Genomic DNA, 22,520 nt, shown 5'->3' with positions numbered 1-22,520 from the left:
CCGCGCAGTGTGACCCCAGATAAGTGATTCCACCCGCCTGAGACTGATTTCTCTTACCTGAAAAATGGAGCCTCATTTCTCTCACCTGAAAAATGACATTACCTATATTTTGGAGCTTAAAGAGGACGGAGATAATGCATGTTTCTTGGGTATATCTCCAAGAGCTCAGGGTATGCAAGCTGTCGCTAGCTGTTGCTGTTATTAGCTACCACGTGCCAAGCCTTGTGCTCAGTATTTTCCGTGCATTATCAGGAAGGATTATTTTTATACTAGTTTTAAAGACAAGGAAACTCAGGTGCATGCAGCTGCCCCAGACCCCCAGCTGAGCCTGCCAGATCTGGGGTTTGGTCCATGGTCAGGCACACAGCCCTCTTTCTCATTGCCCACCATGCCCTGGAGCTGAAACCCAGTTCCCGTCTCCATCCACCTCCCCGCTCACATCATCGGTTTTTCCGCCTGCCTCACTGTCGAGGTTGTCGGAGGCTCTTCCCGGGAGACACGTCTCCTTTTATTGCGTTTGTCTGGGAGTCCAGCACTCCACAGCTTCCCATTCAATGGAATCTCTAATGAATGTGGGACATAATAAATATAGGTAGTCTGTTTATGAGCCGACATATTTATTATGCCCCTTAATTGCTCAATTGCTAGAGCCCACTGAAAACTGGATCCTACTTTGGGGAGCAGCTTTGCCTGGGTGGACAGAGTGGAGGGACTCCAGAGCCCGGCCTCTTGCAGACTGCTCGGCATCTCACCGGGGAGGACCCTTCTGTCCCCCAAAGGCCTGTGCACGGCTGAGCCTGGCAGAGGAAGAGCCTGGGTTTGGGGATGGGGGTCAAGATGTTTAACACCTGTTGGGTACTGGCATGGGCCGAGCAGAAGAGATGCCAGCTAGACAGCAGACGAGCCGGTCCCCGCGGTCCCCACCGGGTCCCAGCTCTCCCGCTGGCTGCCAGCAGGACGGGGCCTGGAACAAGGGCAAGGGTAGGTCCTCCTGGCCTCACCTGTCTTCCCCCCTGGGCTGTCACGAAGGAAGTGTGGAAACATTGAATTTCAAATGCAAACGTGCCTTGTGCACCCTGAGGCCTGACTCATAATAGCAGATGCTTTCTGCTTCTCCCAGGGATGGGGAAGGGCTGCATCTCATTGGCTTCAAGCCCCAGTGCCTGGCTTGCAGTTGATACACAATAAATGTTGGCTGAATGGAGTCATATTCAGTGAGTCATTAGGCTCCAGAGGGAGGTGTCATGCTGGAGGCAGTCAGGGCGTAGGGAGGGACTGGCCCCGGGAGCAGGTCTTGGGCCCCCAGCTAGGGGCCCCCACCTCTTTTTCCTGCGACACGCCTCCTTGCTGGGCATTCCTGCAGGCTGGAGGGAGTGTATGGTGGTGGGAAGCCTGTCAGGCCCAGCTCCTGATCCCGACTGCTGGCCTTGGCGAGCCTCTCAAGGCTCTGAGTCTCAGTTGCTCATCTACCGAATGGAAGGCCCACCTCAGCAATCAAGCGATGTCATCATGTAGCAGCGTGGAGCCCTTGCCACGTGCAGGGTGTCACGCTAAGCATGGTACTGCATTATTTCAGTTCATCCTTACGACATGCCTTGGGAGGAAGCTTCTGTTTTTAATTTCAATTTTTTAAGTTAGAACAGGATTCAGAGAGGTCGAGTAATTTGCCCAAGACCACAATGAATGGTAGACAAATGAATGGTAGGCATGAGCTTGAACTCAGCATGCTGGTTCCCCAGCTCTCACCCCTCGCTTTGGCTCCACAGGGCAAAGTGCTTCCCTCTTCCCCCTCCCACTACAAAGGCAGGCAGGGACCGTCCCCCGGGCATGGAGGGGTCAGGGGACCAGAGGCTGTCTCTGGGTGGCGTCCTCCAGTGAGAGGACTAAAGAGCCTTGCTGTTTTGTAGGGAGAGCATCATGGAAGGCGACTGTCTGAGCTGCATGAAGTACCTGATGTTTGTTTTCAATTTCTTCATATTTGTAAGTATTCCTGGAACATGCCTGGGGCCCCCTAGGCCTCTGCTGAGCGGGCAGAACTGACTGCTGCTTGAAAATAGTCACAACGGGCCGAGTCCCAGAGGTGGGAACAGGGCCCAGAGCCAGGAGCAGATGTACCTGCCCCGCCAGGATTGTCTGGGTGGGAGGCCCCCAGCAGTGCCCACCTCACCCAAAGGGCCCTCCGTCCAAGGAGGGACATTTCTGACAGACCCAGGATGGTCCTGCTCCTCTGAAAAAGCGTGGAGGCCTCCGTCCCCGCCACTGTCTTGGGACCTGACCCCTGGTGGGGACTGGGGGAAAAGAGGAGACAGGAGTGAGCAGGGGGCAGCAGGGGGCCCCCCACCTAGCCCTGACCCCCAGAGCATTACAGACGGCAGGGCTGGAGGGGAGCCTGAGGGAATTAGAAACCTCTCTGGAGCTTGGAGACCTGGTTCAAAGCCAAGCTTTGCATCTTACCAGCTACGTGATTTGAAACACACTTCACCTCTCTGAACCTCAGTGTCTTCATCCCTGCAAGACCTACCTCAACAGGTGTTTTTTCTTTTTAATTAAGCAAGATTAGCGAATGCTTGCACCATGTCGGCACCCTGTCGCTGAGCTCCATCCCCACCCCACCTATGGATTCTGCCCGTGAGGGACAGAGCCCTGAGTGCTTAGGGGGCCAGCCCAGTGTCCTGCAGCACAGGCTCCGAGGGCCAGAGCACATGGTCTTTTGCAGGAGAGAGCCACACTCCTGTCACCTTGAGTCCCTGAAGGCTTTCCTGACCCCACCTGAGTCTTTGACCTTGGTGCATCCAAGACCTGGATGAATACACGTCCACTAACATCCTCCAGGGTGGGGTCACTGTGAAGAAGAGGCCCCTTTCTGGTCAAGACGGACTCTGTCTCTCTCCATCTATTTTCTATACGTCTCAGCAGCTGTGTCCTGCATTCCCACCACCCCCTCCCTGGGCCCATAATTCTGAAGAGCAGGGAGCCAGACAGACTTGAATTCTAGACCCAACTTCCAAGCTAGTGACCTTGGGCAAGCCCCAGTGTCCCCGCCTGAAACAGGCTGGGCCACCTGGGCGGCTCAGTCTGTGTACAAGCCCTTCTTGCAGCAGAATGCAGCGCGCAGTTGTTGAACCCTAAAACCTCCAACAGCCACGGGGAGGGACACGGGCCCCACTGGAGGTTGGTAGGAAGACCAGTGACAGAGGGCACCATGGCAGCCTTTTGTCATTGGCCATCTCTGTTGGTTTTCCCTTTCTCTCTCCCCCGCTGCCTGGTCCCTTGGGTCTCTCTACCCAACCCCTGCCCCAACTATACCTAAAATATGATCTTTTGCCCCAAACTATGCATCTCTTCGCAGCTCACAGTCCCTCTCAGCCAAGCCAGAGCTCAGCAGTTTGCCCTTAGCCGCCATCTGTCATTCCTCCCACCACACTGGGATTCCAAACACTTTACAGCCTTCAAAATCCAGTGATGCCAGACTGGCTCTCCTGCCGCTGATCGGCTTCCAGGGCTTGCCTGTGCCCGGGACAAATGGAGTAGCTATTTATCGAAACCTGCTCAGTACATTCACATCCATCCTGCCCTTTCTTCCTCAAGGGACACCTTGGGAGGTGGGAATTTGTATCTTTTTTTAACCACAAGGAAGCTAAGAAGTTCAGAGAGGTTAAGCCCCTTACCCAAGGTCACACAGCTGATAAGCACCACAGCTCTTTCTCTGGTCTGCGCCACCTGCCTCCCAGATGAGTAAGGCAGGGAGGGACGGGTCCTGCAGATGGAGACTTTCGAGGTGCGGATTTGAGAGTGGGGCACCCAACCTGACTGAGGGCTCCTGCTGGGGACAGATGGGATGGCTTTTGTCTGCCTTCCTGTCCTTAGCAGGGCGCGGGCACAGTGTCGGTGTCAGTGCCTGTTCATGGAGATCGGGAAGCCAGGGACTCAGCCCCCATGTGACCTTCAGCAGGTCGTTGGCCCCCTCTGGGGTTCAGTGTGGGATCCAAGGGTTGGACTAGGCCACCTCATCGTCCTGCAACTCTGATGTGTAGGGAAAATTTGAAAGTGGCCAATAAACTCCACACGATATGGTTCCCCGCGGGCCAAGGCGGGACCTGGGTCGGAAGCTGGGTTGAGAGGGTGCGGGTCGCTCTTAAGGTCAGTAAGTGGGAAGACCCGAAGCAGTGACAGGCCACGCTGGGACACCGGCTCCTGCAGCACAGGGAGTCCCCACCCAGCTCACTGGGCTCACCGCCTCTGCGGGGACCTTGCTCGGGGGACGTGTGTACGGAGGGTCTAATATCTCACCTCCGTGTCTGCCTGTCTCTTCTCCTCCCTCCTATCTGGGCCTGCGAACAGCTGGGTGGGGCCTGTCTGCTGGGCCTCGGCATCTGGGTCATGGTGGACCCCACAGGCTTCCGAGAGATCGTGGCTGCCAACCCCTTGCTCATCACGGGCGCCTACATCCTCCTGGCCATGGGGGGCCTGCTCTTTCTGCTCGGCTTCCTGGGCTGCTGCGGGGCCATCCGGGAGAACAAGTGTCTGCTGCTGTTTGTGAGTACCGCCACCCCCACCCCACCCGGGGGGCGGGAGGTGGAGGCCCTGGGCCTGCACTGCGGGGGACTCAGGCTGAGGTCTGAGCCGAGGCGGGAGGGCCACTGACCTCTCCCATTTGAACTCGCAGCCCCAGCTCCCGGAGCCTGCTCTGCATGCCAGGCCCAAGCCTGCCGCATGGGCAAGCTGCCCTGTGTGGAGCGCGGCCGTGGCCTCTGGGCGTGTACAGCCAGGCTTCCCCACGACACGGTCAGCCGAGGATGGTGGCCATGACGCCTTTCTACTTGCCTGCTTTTAAGAACTCAGATCTATAATTCCTTGGAGAAACAGCTAAGATAGCAGTTGTATAAATCATTCACCTTTTGCTTTTCCAGTTCTAAAACAGAAATGATACAATCTCTGAAGGTCCTTTATTCAGTAAATAAATAGTCCTTGAACTGATACTATAGGCCTCATAGCTCACTACGTGCTGAAGATGCATCGGGGGCCAGGAGTGGCTGTCTTCTCCCTCCCGGACAGGCAGACCTGTTTGAGCATGTGCCCGGATCTGTCCCCTAACTAAGGATATGACTCCCATCTAGTATCTTAACTTCTCTGAGCCTCAGTGTCTTTGCTTGTTAAGCAGGGAGCCGACCAGCTCAGCAGTAGTTAGGAGCCAAGCAAGATAAGAGGTAGATGTCCTGTTTCTCTGGTCTGTTGTATTCCCGTGAACTGTGGTCCGTTGGGCTTCTGCTGACCTTCTTGGCCCTGGTGGATGGGTCTTCTTCCCCTGCAGGGTCCTGTGGGCTCCCAGAGCTGGGAGAACTTGTGAATTGAGCCTAGAACTGCTTTGGGTTAAATGGGTTAAGTTAAAAACAACCCTGCAAAGAGAAGCGTGTGTGTGGACGGGTGAGAGGGTGGGTGGGGAGCTAAGCAACAGGAAGATCTGGGCTGCTCATCAGCAGGACTTCCTTGTAAGGCTTCTGCCTGCTCCTGCCTGTGAGCCAGCACGCAGCGCTTTGGGAGGCAGGGAGCCAGCACAGTGCCTCCTCCCAAGATTAGAACACACCGCATAGTCCCGGGTTCGTGTCACAGTGAGCTGCCGCACATCACAGAGAGCAATGAAATCAGCTGTGAAATGTGTAACTCGGAGCCTTGGGTCTCTGGCCCTCTGCAGCTGCAAACTTTTCATTGGGAAACAAAGAAACCTACGGGCGCCCCCTGGTGGAAAGCTCTCTACCGTGTCAGATGGTGCAGGGGAAGAAATCTGGGTTGGGGAGCCCCAAGGGACTTTAAAAGGAGAGGAGTATGGCTTCCCAGGACACACTGAACCTCTCCTCCCACTTCGAGCCCCCCACACCTCAACCCCCAGCGCTCATCCATTGTTAATGGGCTCATCTCTGAAGCCAAGACAGGAAGCCAGGCTGGGACTCTGGGCTGGGGAGGCAGTGAGCTAAGTGGCTCCCTCTGAGCCTGCCAGCTGGACGAGGACATCGTTCTCCTCGATATCAGGAGACCGAGGCCCAGGATGAGGCTCACCCCGAGTCCCCCTAGAGAGAGAGTCCAGTCCTGGCTGCGGCCACGTCCAGCCCACCGAACCTTCCAGGAGCCCCTTCCCACCCCTCTCTGTTGCTGCCTTTTTCCTCTCTTCAGTCTCATCTCTCCATTGCTCCTTTATTTGCTTGCTCTTTGTCTCTCTGTCTCTCTCTCTCTCTCTGCCTTTCTCCTGACCTCTTGGTTTCTATGCCCGCTGCCTTTCCCCACCCCTCTCCTGAATGCCCCTCTCCTCTGTGCAGTCTCCCTGCCTCTTTCTCTTCACTTCCCCTGTGTTCCTTCCCCTCCCCTCTCCTCCTCATCCTTTCTGATGCCCAGCACAGACAAGCTCGAGGTCACGGTGCAGGTCAAAGGTGGGGGATCCCTGGACCCAGGCTTCCTCTCTCTCATACCAGGGCTGGCCCAGAACTCAAGTGGTTCAAAATTCACCTGAAATTATGTGTAAAATATCACATCAGGGCCTGTGTGGGTGTGCCTGCACATGTGGGCTGTGTGTGTGTGTGCGTGTGTATATCGTGTGCACATGCCTGTTTCCGGAGAGTTTTCAAAAAGACCCATGACCTAAAAAATAAGAAGAACCACTTCCTCTTCTAAGCTGGCCCTGGCCGTGTGGGGGTTCCAGTGGAAGAGGGGCACCGTGTCTCACCCCTGGTAGATGCTGGGGTCCTCAGGGAAGCCTGAGACCACTTCCTCAGCCTGCCGGGAGGGAGGGAAGGCTTGTCCTGAGAGGGGCCAAGAAGGAGCACTTTAGCCTCCTCAGGGACCCGGCTCAAGGCCTGCAGGAGAAGGGGTCTGGGGGTGGAAGGTAACTGAGCCTCCCCTCCTCCTCCTCCTCCGAGGCGAACACCCACAGGGTCCCGTGACCCTTAGCCCAGGGACAATGAGCCTAATGACCGCATCACCTAATGACCGATTTTTCTGAAGATACATTTTTCAGACACTCCTGTTGATCAATTTCACAGCATTTTCACATACAACAGGAGAACTTAAGCCTATTATTGACACTTTGTGGCATCCCTTTTTCCTGGTTGCTCACCTCTGCTGTCCAAGGAATTTTTTTGGCCCAGTTATTTGACTCACATTGTTAAAAACATTTTGTAAAAAAGGCATGCTAAATTGGAAGTGAGAACGGCAAAAAGAGATGAGTATATTTAAAAGAGATCAATGAGCTGAATGGCACATGAAATATGTAAATTTGGTAAATATTTATTAGAAATGAGGGCTGAAAGCAGATGTGCCTGTAGGCAGATGGGTTAGAAGAGTCTGGAAATGCTCACCAGTAGGCAAAATAGCAGTTGCCGCCCCTTTGTTAATTTTCCCATCCTATGCAAAGTGTTGTAAATTTGATGCTCAGGAATTACTGGCAAATGTGCCCACGGGCAGATGGATTAAGGTTAGATGAATGCAAGGCAAACAAACCAGGGGAGAGGCCCAGATTAGGGGAAGTCCCAGGAAGTACCCGGACAAGGCCTGTGGCTGGGGCCAGGGGCCGCCCCTCCAAACGACCAGTTAAGCAGAAGGAAATAATTTCAGGCTGGAGAAGGCGAGCAGGCAGAAGGGGCGCGGCTGGGATGTTGGAACCACAGCCTGGCACTTTCCTTCAGGTGACTGACTCACACTCACACACACTCAAGTCACCAGGAGCAATGGCAAGGCAGCCTGCAGACCTCCTTCCTCTGGCCAACTTCTCCGCCAACGAGTTACCGGATTCATTCTTTAATTTCATCTCATGAATTTCATTTCTTGAATCATGGTGCTCCGCTCAATGTGCACTCCATGAGGCTGTATCTGCCTGGTGTGTGTTTGTTTGCCAGTCCCCAGCACAGTGCCTGGCACAGAGCAGGTGCTCTGTAACCGGCCCTGGAATGAAAGAACAGAGAGAAGGCTGTCAGAGATGTGGGTAACAGCGTTGGCTCTGGAGTCAGAAAAGCCTGGTTCTGACCCCTGCACTGCCACTTCCTGGCTGTGTGGCCTGCGGCTGGTTACTTAACCTCTCTGAACCTCAGATTCCTTCTGCGCAAAATGACGGTAATAATACCTCCTTCCCATATGTTGCTTTGCTCTGTTCCTGGCACATGCAAACACTTGATAAATAGGAAACTAAAGGACCTGGGGTGGATCCACAAGAGACTTGACTCTGCAGGCCATTGGGAATTAGTACAACCCGGAGGCTCGTGTGGGTTTCAGGGTGACTTGGTGTTAAAAGGCCATGTTCTGGAATCAGAGTTCCCATTTCTCCCAGGTGTACCGCCTACCTGCTGTGCCCAGCTCCCTCGCTCAGGCTCCCAATTTTTGCATCCGTAAAATGGGGGTGTTGATAATAAAGCAGCGGCTTCTCCAGGCTGCCAGGAGGGTACAGTGAAACGATCCGTGAGACCCACAGCGCCTAAGTGGTGAGCACTCAGTAGACGGCAGCACTTGTCTTCAGGAAGGCCGCACTTCCCCTTGGTTCAGAGCCCCCGTCTCAGCAGCCCCTGCACCGCACCAGCCCTGCGCGCGGGGCTCCGCCTGCACCGTTCGTTCGCTGCAGCTGTGCCGAGTCAGCCTGGATGGCGCACACGCTGGCGGAGTGGTGAGCACGCGGAGTGCGTGAGGCTGGAGCTCGGTCTCATCCATAGTTTATAACTGTCTAAGCCACGTCGATCAATAGTGAGAGCCAGCTGAATCATGTCACCGAGGATGGAGACCTTTTCTGGGGCTGCTCTTTGCCAGCCTGAGCACTGCCAGCAACTCCACTGAGCGGGGCACAGGGCAGGGAACGGCTTGCGTGGAAACAACCCGAAGACCATCCATCACTAGCCAAACGGAAGTGCCAAGGGCCTCCGTCACTGTCGGGGGAAGAGAGGCCACGGAAGCGGAGAGCACGTGGCTCCGCGCAAGGGCGAACCCAGGCGTGGGGGAGAGGCCACAGGGGTGTCGGAATGGCCTGCAGGTGTCCCGGCCAGCGGCCCAGGACGCACTGTCACAGTCCCCTCTGGCCGGGGAACTCTGCCCAATCCCGAGCTCAGCCCGAGGTCAGAGCGGACCCCCGCAAGGCTGGCCTGTCAGAAGCAGACCCCTAGTGAAAGTCCGGCAGAATTGCGGACGGGTTGTCCTGAGCCGCGCTCTTCAGCAGAGACAAGGCAGCGTGGCGCCCTGAAAGGACTTGGGGTAGGGCGGAGGGATGGGCTCTGAGGGTTCGGGGCTGCCCTCTTTTGGAGTGGCGGTTTCCTTCCCCGGCCTGTTTTGTCCACTGCAGAGACGGGGACCAAGTGCCAGGCCCCAGTGCTGAAGGACCCTCTCTGAGGCCCGAGCCCACACCGGCGCAGCTTCAGCCTGGCGGGACTCCTGGGGCCAGAGGCGACCGTTCGGGATGAGGAGTGACAGGCCCACACTTTGTGCTGGCTGACCTGTTTAAGCCAGGGGTGGTTCTTGAGTATGGACGTTTAAAAGAAACAAAACAAGGCCATTGGACAGGAAGGCCATTTGGAGGGACCTCGGGACGGACCTCTATCGGGGCAGCTGCTGTTCATGCTGAGAAGTCAGGGAGGGAACATGACTGGGCTCTTCCTGAGATGAGGGTAAAGTGACAGAAACTTTCCTCTGACCGGAAGAAACCGGATCCAGGAGAGACACCGAGGGTGTCAGTGGAGCCAGGCGCCGGGGGCTCGCGGAGCAGCTGGCACTTGAGCTGGCTTCTGCGCTCCTAGTCTTGTAAGAGCCTTGACGACCAGCTTAGCTCGGCCTCTCTTGTGACATGCAGAACACTGTCACATCCAGTATTTCGTTATTCCCCACGTGACCCTGGAAGTGGCTGTTACATCCTCATTTTATTGACAAGGAAAGGGAAGCTAGAAGGGGTTTCAGTGGTTGTCCCAAGTCACACAAAGCAAGGCAAGGCGGACACTAAGCCCAGGACCCTTTGCTTCCTTCTAGGCTGGGCACATCCCGTGGAGCCCAGTGGCTCTGGGGACCATGACCCAAGGGAGCAGGTCTGGGCGCAGCTGGCCACGGTGGCTGGAAGGTCTGTAAGAATCTAGCTCTGTGTGCCCTGGGGATTCACTCCTCTGCTGGTGGTCTCAGGTGGGTGACAACTCTGCGACTGCCACAGATTGTACCTGCCAAAGGCACCAGCGGTGCTAAGTAATGAAGGCACAGCCATTTCCTCTTTCTTCTGCCAACAGCTCTCACCCAAAACTGTGCCCATGCCAACAAGGGCCTGAGAGGTAGTGGACAGGAAGGCCGTGATGGCGAGTCAGTCGCCGCTGGCATCACTCATTCATCGGATAGCCACGAACCGGCCAATGTCTGCGCCCTCGGGCATGGGGAAAGGCTTGCTGAGTTACAGCCTCCGTGCTTACGTTAGGGACCCTGTGGGGACTCAGCAGCTGCGATGAGGACGTCTCTGGTGATGTGGGGGAGCAGGGACAGGCTCCTCAACAGGGGAGCAGCTGAGGCTAAACCTGGTCTGGAAAACAAGGTGCTGGTGGGTGTGGAAGGGAGCGGCCTTGCCGGCAGAGGTGGCCCCGAGGCGAGGGTCATCGTGGGGGACTCGGGGAGCATCAGGAAATGCAGTGGCGGGGGAGAGGGGGCTCTGTTAGATTTGACACTCCCAGCCCCTGGGTTTCCACATTTTGATAGGCACACCACCTTCCCCCCAAACTTGCTCTGTTATTGCGGCTGAAGATCAGTATCACCCTCCACCTCCCATGCAGAGGAGAAGCTGCAGCAGGGAGGCGGCCCTGCGGCCGGCGGGGTGGGGAAAGCCAGGGATCCCACAGCTTGGACAGTTGACATCCATCACCTTCCAGGTCTGCCAGGCAGGGTTGCTCAGCTGGAACACTGCACAAGGGGCCTCAGCTAAGCGGTGCCAGTTGCACGGAAGGCTTGTTTGTTTGTTACTTTTTCCATATTTGCCTCACAACCATGTTGACCCCCAAGATGGATGGCTGGTATGCACATTATGAAAAATGTCTGGGTTATGGCAATGAAGTTGCTTAGTTTTACAGAGTCGGTACGTTGCATCAGTTGTATGACAGGCAGAAGGGGGCTTCCGTGAGCAGTGTCCCCTTTGCCTCCCACCCTCAGGACTCATGAGCCCGCCCCTTCTCTTTGCAGTTCTTCCTGTTCATCCTGGTCATCTTCTTGGCGGAGCTTTCGGCGGCCATCCTGGCCTTTATCTTCAGGGAAAATGTACGTACTGGGCCCCATGCACACTGGCTCCCTGCCTCCAGCAAGGGATCAGTGGCCACCATGCCCGCCTGTCCCGTCCTCAGAGGGTCTCACAGAGTCACCAGCCTCCCATCCAGTACTTTCAGCCCAAAGTGTGACCCAGCGAGCCTCTTCCTTATAAGGGCTTTTCCAGAAGATTAGCATCAGGGGGCCCTTAAGGGTTTCACTCCTCCAACATCTAGTACAATCATACATCTGCTTCTGGAATCTTCCATTCCACACCTCGCCAGGCAATTGACAGTCTAAGGATAGTCAGGGAAGCTGTCCCCTGGGCTCTGGCATGTGTGACAAGCAGCTGAGGCCCTGGCCAGCATCCAGTTTGGGCCACTTGTCCCCACAGGCCATCTCATTCCAGGGGCTCCGGCCATCTGGATCACCAGCCCCCTCCTGAGTCTGGGAGAGCCAGGCACCAGCCAAAGGCGGCCTCGAAACAAAGCAGTGGGATGGTGAGGGGGCAGGAGGCACAAGCTGGCCCTGGGTGGTGAGCAGAAGAGCTGTCGCTGCCCAGAGGGACCCCCCCTGCAGGGCACCACCCAGCTCCCCACCCTCTCATCACAGCAAGAGGAGGGTGGTGAGACCTCTGGAGAATATTTGGAGTGTAGGAGTGGCTTCCAGGGACATCTCTGGACACTAGATGTGCAAAGACTACCTGCTCCTTACCGTGGTTTCTCCAGGGCATCCACTTAGCTCTGTCTGAGGCTCAGCTCGGGGTGGAGGGGGTGGCGTGAGGGCAAGCCCCCCGCCTTGTGTTAGCCCTCCGCCTGAGAAGAGCCGCGGGGCAGAGCGAGGTGCCCAGCATGCCCTGGCCTCGGGGTTGCCCAGGGCTGTGTGTAAACTTTTCACGCGAGTGCTCCCATGATGGGGGCAGGCCACAGGCCTTGAGGTGGGGTTGAGGGACCTGCCCCAAGCTTAGGAACATGCCAGGAACCTGGCACCAGGGCCCTGAGGCCTCCTTCCCTTCCCCCAAAGCTGTCAGGTGGAGAGGTCAGGGAAGGGGAGGGGCAGCACCAAGCTGCCAGGCGGGGGTCTCAGCCCACCGTCTCCCTCTGCCCCCAGCTCACCCGTGAATTCTTCACCAAGGAGCTCACCAAGCATTATCAGGGCAACAACGACACAGATGTCTTCTCTGCCACCTGGAACTCGGTCATGATCACGGTGAGTGACGTCCCCCAACACCCAGGGATGCCAGGAGCGCTCAGAGCCCAGTGTTGCAAACGCCCGGCCTCCAGAGCGCCCTCTGCTCAGGTGCCAGTGATCGACCCGGGCACTGGCCCCCAAGCCCAGACCCGCCCCAGAGTCACATCCACGCAGCGTCCCGCAACCACGGCCCCTCGATCACAGTCCACACTCCGAATGAAACCTGTTTGCCCTCCCTGACTTGAGCTCTCAAGCAGTTGTCGTCATCAGTGGTAGCAAATCGTAGCGACTGTTTGCTGAGTGCCAAGTGCCTGATGAGGTAGAAATTGTTACCACCGCCCCCATTTTACCGATGAGGACACTGCAGGCTCAGAGAAGCTGAGTCACTTGCCCCAGGTCACACAGGTGGAGCGGGGGGCAGCCAGACCCCATCCGGGCCTCAACCCCCTTCCATCATGCTTCCTCACTGCAGCCTTTAGAGAGGCTGTCTGTCCTCCTCTGTCCCACAGGGCCAGCTCCCGCCCACCAGACTCTCCCCTTTGCTCTCCTCCTAGTTTGGCTGCTGCGGGGTCAATGGACCTGAGGACTTCAAGTTTGCATCGGTGTTTCGACTCCTGACTCTGGATAGTGACGAGGTGCCCGAGGCCTGCTGCCGGAGAGAGCCCCAGACTCGGGACGGGATCCTGCTGAGCAGGGAGGAGTGCCTCCTGGGAAGGGACTTGTTCCTGAACAAGCAGGTACAGGCCCTGCTCCCCCAGGCAGGGGGCCGTGGTGGCCGGAGCTGGGTGGGCGGCAGTGTCGTCCCGGAGGGCCTGAAGGCCCCCTGGGATCCCATGGGACTGTTGGCCGTGATGTGGGACTGAATAGAGGCTAATGAAGCTCCATCCAGGCTCCTGAGGTCCAATCAAAAGGGGAAGCGATGAAGGTGGCACATGGCTCAGAGATGGCACAGGCCAGAGGAGGGGGCACCTTGGCTGGGGGTAAAGGGGGAGTAGTTTTCCAGTGTCCCAGGCAGAGCACTCCTTGAGCTTCTTATAATATAGGTTGGGAGCCAGAACTAGATTCACGCAGCTGGGGGCTCCCTCCTTCATTTTGGGGGCAGCTCACATTTGCCACATTGAACACCTCCCGGCTCCAACGGAGCAAGGTCAGGGAAGCTCCTAGACTTCTTTGCTTCTCTTACAACTCTAGGACTTCATCTCAGTTTCAGAGGGATCCGTATCCCATCCTGTGTGACACGAGGTCCCCCAGTGACCAGCACCCCCCACCTTGGCCCTCAGTGCAGGTGTGAGACCAGAGGGAAGGGGCGAAGGAGGGCGGGCTGAGCCCGTTCCCCACGCCTGTCGCTCGATTAGGTCTTTAATGAGAATCTCACGGGAGAGTCCCAGATGCGAGGGACGCCTCAGTGGCAGGAGACAGACCCTGTTCCTGTGGGGCTCCTGGTTTAGTTAGAGGAAGCAGATGATAAACAAGCAGCAAACAAACCGAAAGTGATCATTTCACATGGCAACAATGACTATGAAGGAAAGAAAACCAGACGACGGCCTAGAAGGGACTGGGGTAGAGGGCTCAAGGCAGGCCTCTCCGAGTCCCATGGGAGGGGACAGTTGAGCTGCAGCCTGACACTGGCCATCTGGTGAGTCTCTTTCCGGCCTCAGCTTTGTCTCACAGACTCCGCACCACCATCCCCTGCACCTTCCCACATCATGTCAAAGGGTACAAAGGCGCCAAGAGCCAAGTTCCTCTGCCCCTCACAGTCCTGCCTCCTGCACAGCGGGAGAGGGACATCAAGAAGGAGACTAGGGCCCTGGGATCAGGTCGCTGCAGAATTGGGAGGGTGGGCCACCATAGGGGTTGGGTCTCTGCCGTGAAGAGAGGCTGCAGGACAGAGAGGCAGTTCCTTGCTGTGATGTGAGCCTGGCCTGGTACGTTAACTGCTATGTCACCACGGCCAGGACACATTCTCTGGACCCCAGATCCCCTATACAATGGCAGAGACTGCTGGTTATCCCCATACTCCTTTCACCCCTTCCTTCTTGGAATGAAGGGCTTTATAAGGCCCCTGACCACCAGGTGAAGCTGCCCTTCCCAGCCTCCCTTGAAACTAGGCCATGTGACCAACTTTCGGCCGAAGGGAGGTAAGCAGATGTGATTTGTGCAACTGAGTCATATCCTTAAGAGAAAGCGCTGTGCCCGCCCATCTCCTTTCCTCCTGGCTGGAATGCAGCTGTGGTGACAGCCAGACCTGACCTTGCAGAGGAGGGTAGCCCTCCAGGATGTCAGAGGATCAAGAAAGAAGGAGACAAGGCCACTGACAACTCCACAGACCAGAGTTGCCACTACAGCTCGGGATTTGAGATGAAAGATAAACGAACTTCTAAGTTGTTGGAGCTGCTGTTAGGAATGTCTGATGCGCATAGCGAAACCTGTGTCCTAAGGCCACTTGTGGATTGTTCTGGGAGGCTTTTCATGGGCCCTGGTCCTTTAGGGCCTCATCCCGACATGCTTCTCATTTCTGATTCAAACTCAGTCCTGATGCCTCCTGCCATCTCCTGGGTATGGCTTTTATGTTGGGAGCTCATCAGCGAGGCCCCTGCAGAGCTATTTAGTTCTTCAGGATGACTCTTCCCCTGTTCCTTGGGAGGGTTACCAAGATTGGCTTCTGGGACTCCGTTTCTGAGACACTCACATCCCTCTGAGCATTCTTCCCTTTTAAAAGCCTCTGCCAAGAGACTCTCTGTTTGTATTTTTCTCCAAAACCCACTTCCCTAAAGCCCAGGATGCATTTCCGACTTGGCCTGATATCCTGTCACGGTCTTATCAGCCCCCCCGTAGGCCAGCAACACGTTTGATTGCAAGTAACTGAAATCCCAACTAAAGGGGCTTAAGCAAGTACCTTTGTGTTTCACACATGGCAAGGATTCTAGAAGATAGTGGCTTCTCACATTGTATGAGTGGCTCTGATGTGTCAGTCAAGGCTTTGCCATGTCAGCCCAGGCCTGGTGTCTGTGATCTTTGGGGTCTTTTCCTTGTGTTTACCACTTCTGGTGGCAAAATGGCTGCCATGTCTCCAGGTGCCGCCATCCATAGTCTCCATTTGTCCAGGTGATCTTGAGTCTTTGCTGTTTCTCTGCTTTATCCTCACTGTCCTCACCTGCTTCGTAGTGGCGTGTGAGTGTGGGTGCTGCTGTGACTCTTCTTGAAACAAAGTGCTACACCCTCATCCTCCTAGAAAGGGAAAAGCAATGCAGCAAGAGAGCAAGAGCAGCACGTGCAAAGGCCCTGGGGTGGGAGGGAGCACAGTGTGTTCCAGGCACCAAGGGAAGGCCAGCAGGGCTGGAGCACAGTGAATAGGACAAGACTAGCTCAAGGCGAGAGTATCAGCAGGGCCCCACCGTGCAGGGCCAGCAGGCTCATGGTGAGGAGGCTGGGAGAGCAGTGGAAACCCATACCCAGTTCTGCCTGGGGAATGGGGGGGCCTGGCCATGACGGCGTTCTGGCTGCTCAGGGATCGGGGTGGGCCTGAGTGGGCAGGAGGTTTTACGCTATTCTCCAGCAAAGTTCCTGACAGGGTGGAGGCCCCCAAAGTGTTGGTGGCATCGCCCCGCCCATTCCCCCTGCCCTCCCTGCTCCCTGCGAGAGCTCTCAGTATCTCAGGCCTCCATTGGCCAGCCCGGTCAGCTCGGTTCAGTCCAGGGACCCAAAGGGTACCAGAGCCAGATACATGGAAGACGGGTAGTTAAGGCCCCAGGCACACCACCCTCAGCAGAGGGAGCACACAGGCATGTCTTCCCTCTGCTGGACAAGTTCCCTGGTGCAAGGCACGTCAAAGTCAACGTCAGGCCCTGGAAGGATTTACTGTTTCTCCCGTGCCGTGTGTGTGTGTGTGTGTGTGTGTGTGTGTGTGTGTGTGTAGAGAGAGAGACCCGGAAACACAGGGACCGATCCCCCACACACAACTCTGCGCTCAGACACTTACCACCAGCCAGGATGTGCTTAGAGGGGCTCAGAGAGGCTGGGCGGCCCTGCAGGGACTGGAGCCGTGCTCCACGCCTACGATGCTGCCTGGGCTTTAGGGCCCATGCCAGTTCCCCGGCTTCACCCCCAGGGTGACCCCAGACTGTCCCTCGGTCTGCGGCTTTACCCCGTCCTCTCCCCCAGGGCTGTTACACGGTGATCCTCAACGCCTGCGAAACCTACGTCTACCTTGCCGGAGCCCTCGCCATCGGGGTGCTGGCCATTGAGGTGAGTGAAGGCCTGGCCTCTGCGGTTCCCCAGGAGCAGGGCACACATGGGGTCTGGGGCAGACTGCCCGTGGCCTGCAACCCCCAGCCCCCCCTTCTCCACGTCCTTAACTCGGGACCCTTGGGTCCCCCACGGCGGACACTCTGGGGTGGTGAGCCCAGCCAAGCCTGCCTGCTGCCTGAGTCGGGGGACTCCGGACATGCCTGAGCGAGTCTCTGGGCAGTGAGGGTGGTGGGTCCTGAGAGTCACTCCCCTATCTTCCTCCCACTCCTGTCTTTACTCCTCTCCCACCCCATCCCCCATTCCCCCTGGTCCCCGAACCCCACCCAAGGTCTACAGAACTCTGGAACAAAGGAGCAAAACAGCTGCCTTGAGGGGGTGCTGGTGTGTGCTTCTAGGTCAGGCCCTTCTGTGTTCAGGGCTTGTGCAGCCTGGTTAACCTCACAAGGGCTTTCCTAGCCCCTTGTCCCTGGAGGGCCCCCCGGCTCGTAAGAAAGGTAGCTGCCGACCCTCGCAGACACCAACAGGGGGCGCTTCAGCCACAGGGTGGAGCTCCCCCTCTCCCCATCTCAATCCGGCTGCTCAGGGAGGTTAGAGGGGCGGCGCTGCCCAAGCCCAGTCACCTCCGGGCCTTCAGGGAAAGGGTGCCGGGCAGCCTCGCAGGGCTGCCGCCCACCTGGCACCATAACCACGGTGCCCTTACCGTGCCCTACAGCCGCGCTTACAGCAGTCTATGGAGGCTGCTGGGGATGGGGGAGGGGGAAAGGTCGTTTATTCATTCCCTCCTTCAGCTACTCCTCAAGCATAGATTGAGCCCCTACTGTGTGCCGGGACTGTTCAAAGCGAACCCGTCCTCTCTGGGGAGGTAACAGTGAAGAAACAGATAAACCTGCACTGGGCTTGGGGAAATTTCAGACACGCGTCCGGGGCAGGAAGGATGTAGGCTTTTAGTGTCCAGGTCCCCGGCCCCTGTGGGAGGCAGAACCCTGCTCCAGACAGTGACCTTTCCCATAGTCGCCAGCCACTGTCCCTCCTAGAGATTTCTCCAAGAGCCTGTGGTCTGGAGACCGTTCCTTGTGCTGCTTGGATGAAGAGCTTTGGCCCTGGGGGCGTCAGGCAGCCTGGGCTGAGGGGCGTGGCCAAGTCTGTGCCCGCCCCACCGCCCCGCCCCCGGCCTTTCGTGCTTGTACTCCTGCTCTGGGAAGGGCTGTGTCTTCCCTGCCGGTTAGTAACAATCCTGCCGGTTAGTAACACCACAGGCACCGTTACATCGCTAGATCATCACCTTCCACTTCAGTCTCACGCGCTTCCTGTGCACTAGGAGGAGGAGGGTGCGGGTTAGGAGCGTGGGCTCTGGCGTCAGGAAGCCTGGACTCGAGCCTTAGCTCCCCCACTTGCTGCTGTGTGACTTTAGGCAGGTGCCACGGCCTCCCTGTGCCTCACTTCCTGGTCTGCGAGGTTTCTGAGCAAACACTTAGAACTGTGCCTGGCATGCAGTGAATTCTGGAGACACTTTCAGGTCCAGAGACGGGAAGTGTTCAGCCCGGGGTCGCCGCTGGCGAGTAAGGAAGGTGGATTTGAGCTCACGTCTCTGGGTTTCCGAAGCCCACTTCCCTCCCCAGCTGCACGGCGTAAAGGGGACCCGTGGCTTGGGGGGTATCAGGAGTGTGCCAAGAGGGATGGGCAGCCCCTTCCCTGCTGCAGGGCGGGCGGCGGTAAGGGAGCTGTGGGCCCAGACTAACTAGCCAACTCCCACTTTCTGTGCAGCTTTTCGCCATGATCTTCGCCATGTGCCTCTTCCGAGGCATCCAGTAGAGGGCGTGGCCTGAAGACTCACCCCGCCCACCAACTGCCCCGCACCCAATGCTCTCCCCTTCCCCGACACCCTTCCCCCCTTAATCCCGGGGGAGGAGGTGAGGCCACTGTGGGTGGCCAGGAGAAGGGGCAAGGGGAAATAGCTATTTTTTTAACAAAACAAAATGACAAAACTATGGACTGATGTACTCAGCCTGGATTCTGGGGTGCGGGCCGTGGGCTCTCTGCGTCCGGGATGCAGTCTGCACCAGAGACCAAAGGAACACCAGTCCCAGGTCCCCTCCTCGGCCCAGCGGGACTCTGGCAGCCCTGGGCCTGGGTCGTCTCACAGCTTCAGAACCCGGTGCCAAGAAAGGGAGGACTTAGGCAACAAGAAGGCAAAAGGCAAACCTCGGAGAGAGGTCCCCACAGCCCAGGGGCCCCAAGGAGCCTTGGTCACCACGTCCTTGAGAACTCAGCACCTACTCACAATCCTGGGTCCTGCGGTCGGTGGAATTGCCCCTGCTCTTGCTCAGGCTGAGGGTGGGCTGGGGACACTGGATCCAAGAATGGCCCAGCCGGTGGGGTCCTTGCTTTCCCCAGCTGTTGGACTAAATAATCTGGAAGGCCCAGAGTCTCACCCACAGTCACGCCGCACATGCATGACATCCTGAACAAGCACTGGGTTGTCTCCAGGCTGCCTGACACTCCGTCCAGCAGATCTGCTGCTCACACCCCTCCCTGGCCTTGGCAGCGTGGTCTCCCCAGGAGGGGAGGGCAGGCAGGCCAGGAATGGTCTCTTCCCAGTTCCACAGCTAAGAAAATTCCAGACTGTCCCCCCTGCCCTCCCTCCCACCTCCTCACACTTCTCAGCCCCCAGGAGCACACGTACACGCACCAGGGTCCCTTTTCCATGCTACCCATCTCCCCTTGTAAGCCCATCCCCTTCCCTGTTCTCCACCAACTCCCTGGCTCCCAGGGCCGGAAGGAGCCCCCACCCCCGAGATCACCTGGTTCTCTCCTCCCCTAGAACTGTGGCCTGGATATCTTCTGTAAGACCACTGCCGAGATCTCCACCCTCTTCTTGCACACCTCTGGGGACGGGGAGTTTACTACCTCCCAGGACAGCACTCTGCCTCTGGGCTGCTGGCCTGAGCATCAGCTTAATATACAGGAGAGACTTCTGTTTTTCCATGGTTCCATCCAAGGCGTAGCCCTTGCTCCTTAAGTGTTAAGGCTGCCTGTTGTCTCCAGGCTAAAGAACTCCAGGGCATCTCATAATTTCTGCCGTGCCATGGACTCCTGTCTCTTCACCATCCATAGCACATTCCTGAGGGCTCCCTGCAGGCTCAGGCAGGAAGAGGTTTTCCCACAGACTGACACCCACACGGCACCCACAAATCAGCCCCTCATCACACAGACCTCAAATTCCAGACCAGCGCTGGCACCTGGATTGCAAGACGCCTCAACCCTGACGGTCTGGGAGGTCTTGATTTGGGGGAGGGATGGGCTGGCGGAGGCTGTGCAGGGGATCCGAGGCTTGGGCTGGGCCCAGGGGGAGAGGCAGTGCAATCCATTAGTGATGTCTGCCAGGCACCTGGAGCTTGATTAGTGCTGTCTGCCACAGGTGTGGGAGAGGGAGGGGTGGTACCGTGCCTGACCTGCTCTTCTCCGTCTCTTCAGGGCCCAGGCCATGGCCTTGTGGCAGCTTCCCATCTCCCCTCCTGCTTTCCAGCCACTCCTGGGGAGAGCAGTGGCCCAGAGCCCAGCGCTGCCCTGCTCTGCCACCTGCCTTCTCCTGAGGTGCAGCCAGAGCTCTGTGCCTGCTGTAAAGATTGGGATAGACCTCCCATTTCTCCCTTTCCACCTCCCACCGTCCTTCTGTCCCCACCAACTGGGTCTTTCCAAGTTTCCTGGAACAGCCTGCCCTGGTGACTCCGTGATGCCACAAGCTCCCTAGAAACTGGGCATCCCGGGATCCAAGGGGCCCGCAGCTGGCACCCCAGCCCAGCCTGAGGAGGGCCTGCCCTTCAAGATCCACCAGCTTCTTGGAACAGTCAACTGGCTGGTCTGAGGTTGAGCGGGGGAGAAGAGGTCAAATTGGGCAGCTGTGTGGCAGGAGCCCAGGGCGGTGCAGGAAAACCTGGGGTCTGGGAGGTAAGGAGCACAGGCCTGGCACGGCAACACCGCTCCTCCAGCCTCTTCCCCTGCACCTGTTCAGGGCCCCACAGTGGTTTGAGGGGAAGGTCACGGGGAACCATCCGGCTGAGCGGCTCACGCACAGACGTGAGGCTCTTTCGTCAAGGGCTTTCCAGAAAGGTAGCAAAGAATACTGAACCTGACCCCCTCCCTCCCATCCCCTGGGCACACTCTGAGGCTGGAAAGGGAAAGCAGGACACTTGCTCAGGCAGGTAGCTATTTGCAAGGCTGCCAGTGGCTGTTCTGAGGCACGGGGCAAGGCTGGGTGGGGCATGGAAAAAGAAAGCCCTGCCCCAACCCAAGGAGCCCGCTTGGCCTCATCTCGGCTGGGCTGGGCTGGTCCAGGTAGAGCCCACACGCTATTGCTGGGGGCGGGTGTCGGCTGAGGGGGTGGAGCGGCGGGCAGGAATGCCTCTGCAGCTTCTTACGACCGACCGGACAGCAGGGCGAGGGCCAAGGAAGACCTCACACTGAATTGGGTACCCACCCTGTTCCTGCTCCAAAACCAGTGCCTCTGGGGGAAAGGAGACATCTTGGGGGCTAGGGCCCATGCCCAGCCTCCCTTGCCCCTCTCCTACCCATGCGTGTGGGGCCCCAGCAGGATCCCCCAAACTGGATGCAGCCCCAGCACCCCAAGAAGCCCCCTCTTCCCCTCCCCCATGGGCCCGATGTTGAAAGTCTATTTTGAAAACTGTAAATGTTCCTTGCAGTAGATAGCAGAGCTAATTTATCATGTTTATTTCCCGTGAGTCCCCCTTTTTATATTATATATCAAGAGTTTTTGTAATATAAAACAGGACACCCACACTGATGGTTTTGCACTGGTTTTTGTGACTGTTTCTTACAAAAAGAAAAAGGAACGAAGAATAAATAGTGGCCGTGAGGAAAAGTGGTCTTGATTTGGGGGAGGGATGGGCTGGGGCAGGAGCTTGGCAAGTCCTGGCCAGGTTCTGGTGGCAGAGGGGACCTGGGAGGGCATTCTGGGTCTTCTCAAACCTTTTGGATGGGAGCTGGGCCCACACCTGGCCTTCCTCACTGGCTTTGTGGCTTCCTTTGTCACTGTTCCCTCCCTACCACCACCCTGCCCCCAGCGCACATCTGCCTGCCAGAGCCCCTCCCTCCAGGCCTCACTGGATGTCTAACCCATCAGGGAATTTTGTGAACGCTTCCCTGCGCCACGGCCTGGGCAGCGCCATCCCCATGGGCCCTCGCTGCTCCCCGGCTGAGCAAGCCGGCCTGGCCAGCTCGGCCCGGCAGAGGCCCAGCACAGCCCCAGCACAGCCCAAGCCTCCCCTTCCTGGCCGCCTCCAAGGGGTCTACCTGCCCCGCCCCGCTGCTATCATCCGCCACCCATGTGGGGACTAGCCAGGCTTTAAAGGGCGTGGGTCAGATGGAGGACGTGGCCTTGGTTGTGGGGGCACCACCCACCGGCCACCACCACCACTTCCCCAAGTCAGCGGTGGCCTCCCAGCCTGGCCAGGGCTCTGCCTGGGGACAGGCACAAACTTCAGCGGCAAGAGATGGGTGCCAGGAAAGAGCAGGCCCTCAGGTTCCCCTCCGCACGACCATGGCCACCAGCAGCATAGCCTTAGACACCTGGCCCACTGGGCCTCTCTCCTCAGCTGAGCTGGACACCAGGCAGGTGGCTGCAGGGACAGCCGGGCACAGGGGAGGCCAGTGTGAGGGTCCCAGACACAGGCCCACCCGGCAGTAGCCAGAGCTGGGCTGCACCGAAGGACCGCCCGTCTTGGCCCCCAAACACACTGTATTCCAAGTGGGGGGGTGGGACTGGGGCCTGGGCTGCTTCTCTCCACTCCTGTCCCCAGAACACAGGGGCTGCCGTCCTGGTGACCACGCGTGTCTCT

The 22,520-nt window shown here is 57.7% G+C and overlaps 1 protein-coding gene across 2 annotated transcripts in view; it reads left to right on the top strand.

Annotated features, from left to right (window-relative positions):
• Positions 1 to 21,032, top strand: part of TSPAN18 (tetraspanin 18) — a 168,058-nt gene extending 147,026 nt beyond the window's left edge. For both annotated transcript variants that reach the window (XM_054587117.1, XM_054587116.1), the window contains 7 exons: positions 1,908 to 1,980; positions 4,342 to 4,536; positions 11,167 to 11,241; positions 12,337 to 12,435; positions 12,972 to 13,154; positions 16,579 to 16,662; positions 18,430 to 21,032. In XM_054587117.1, the coding sequence (XP_054443092.1) occupies positions 1,918 to 1,980; positions 4,342 to 4,536; positions 11,167 to 11,241; positions 12,337 to 12,435; positions 12,972 to 13,154; positions 16,579 to 16,662; positions 18,430 to 18,477 (747 nt within the window). In that variant the 5' untranslated portion in view covers positions 1,908 to 1,917 and the 3' untranslated portion in view covers positions 18,478 to 21,032. The remainder of the gene's footprint in view (positions 1 to 1,907; positions 1,981 to 4,341; positions 4,537 to 11,166; positions 11,242 to 12,336; positions 12,436 to 12,971; positions 13,155 to 16,578; positions 16,663 to 18,429) is intronic.
• The last annotated feature ends 1,488 nt before the right edge of the window (positions 21,033 to 22,520 follow it).

This window comes from Pteronotus mesoamericanus, unplaced genomic scaffold (assembly GCF_021234165.1).
Source record: "Pteronotus mesoamericanus isolate MK-2021 breed Mesoamerican mustached bat unplaced genomic scaffold, CSHL_Meso_final scaffold_1066, whole genome shotgun sequence".
Taxonomy (NCBI): domain Eukaryota; kingdom Metazoa; phylum Chordata; class Mammalia; order Chiroptera; family Mormoopidae; genus Pteronotus; species Pteronotus mesoamericanus.
Note: the sequence above shows the minus strand (reverse complement) of the source record. Positions and strands in the feature narration are given on the sequence as shown.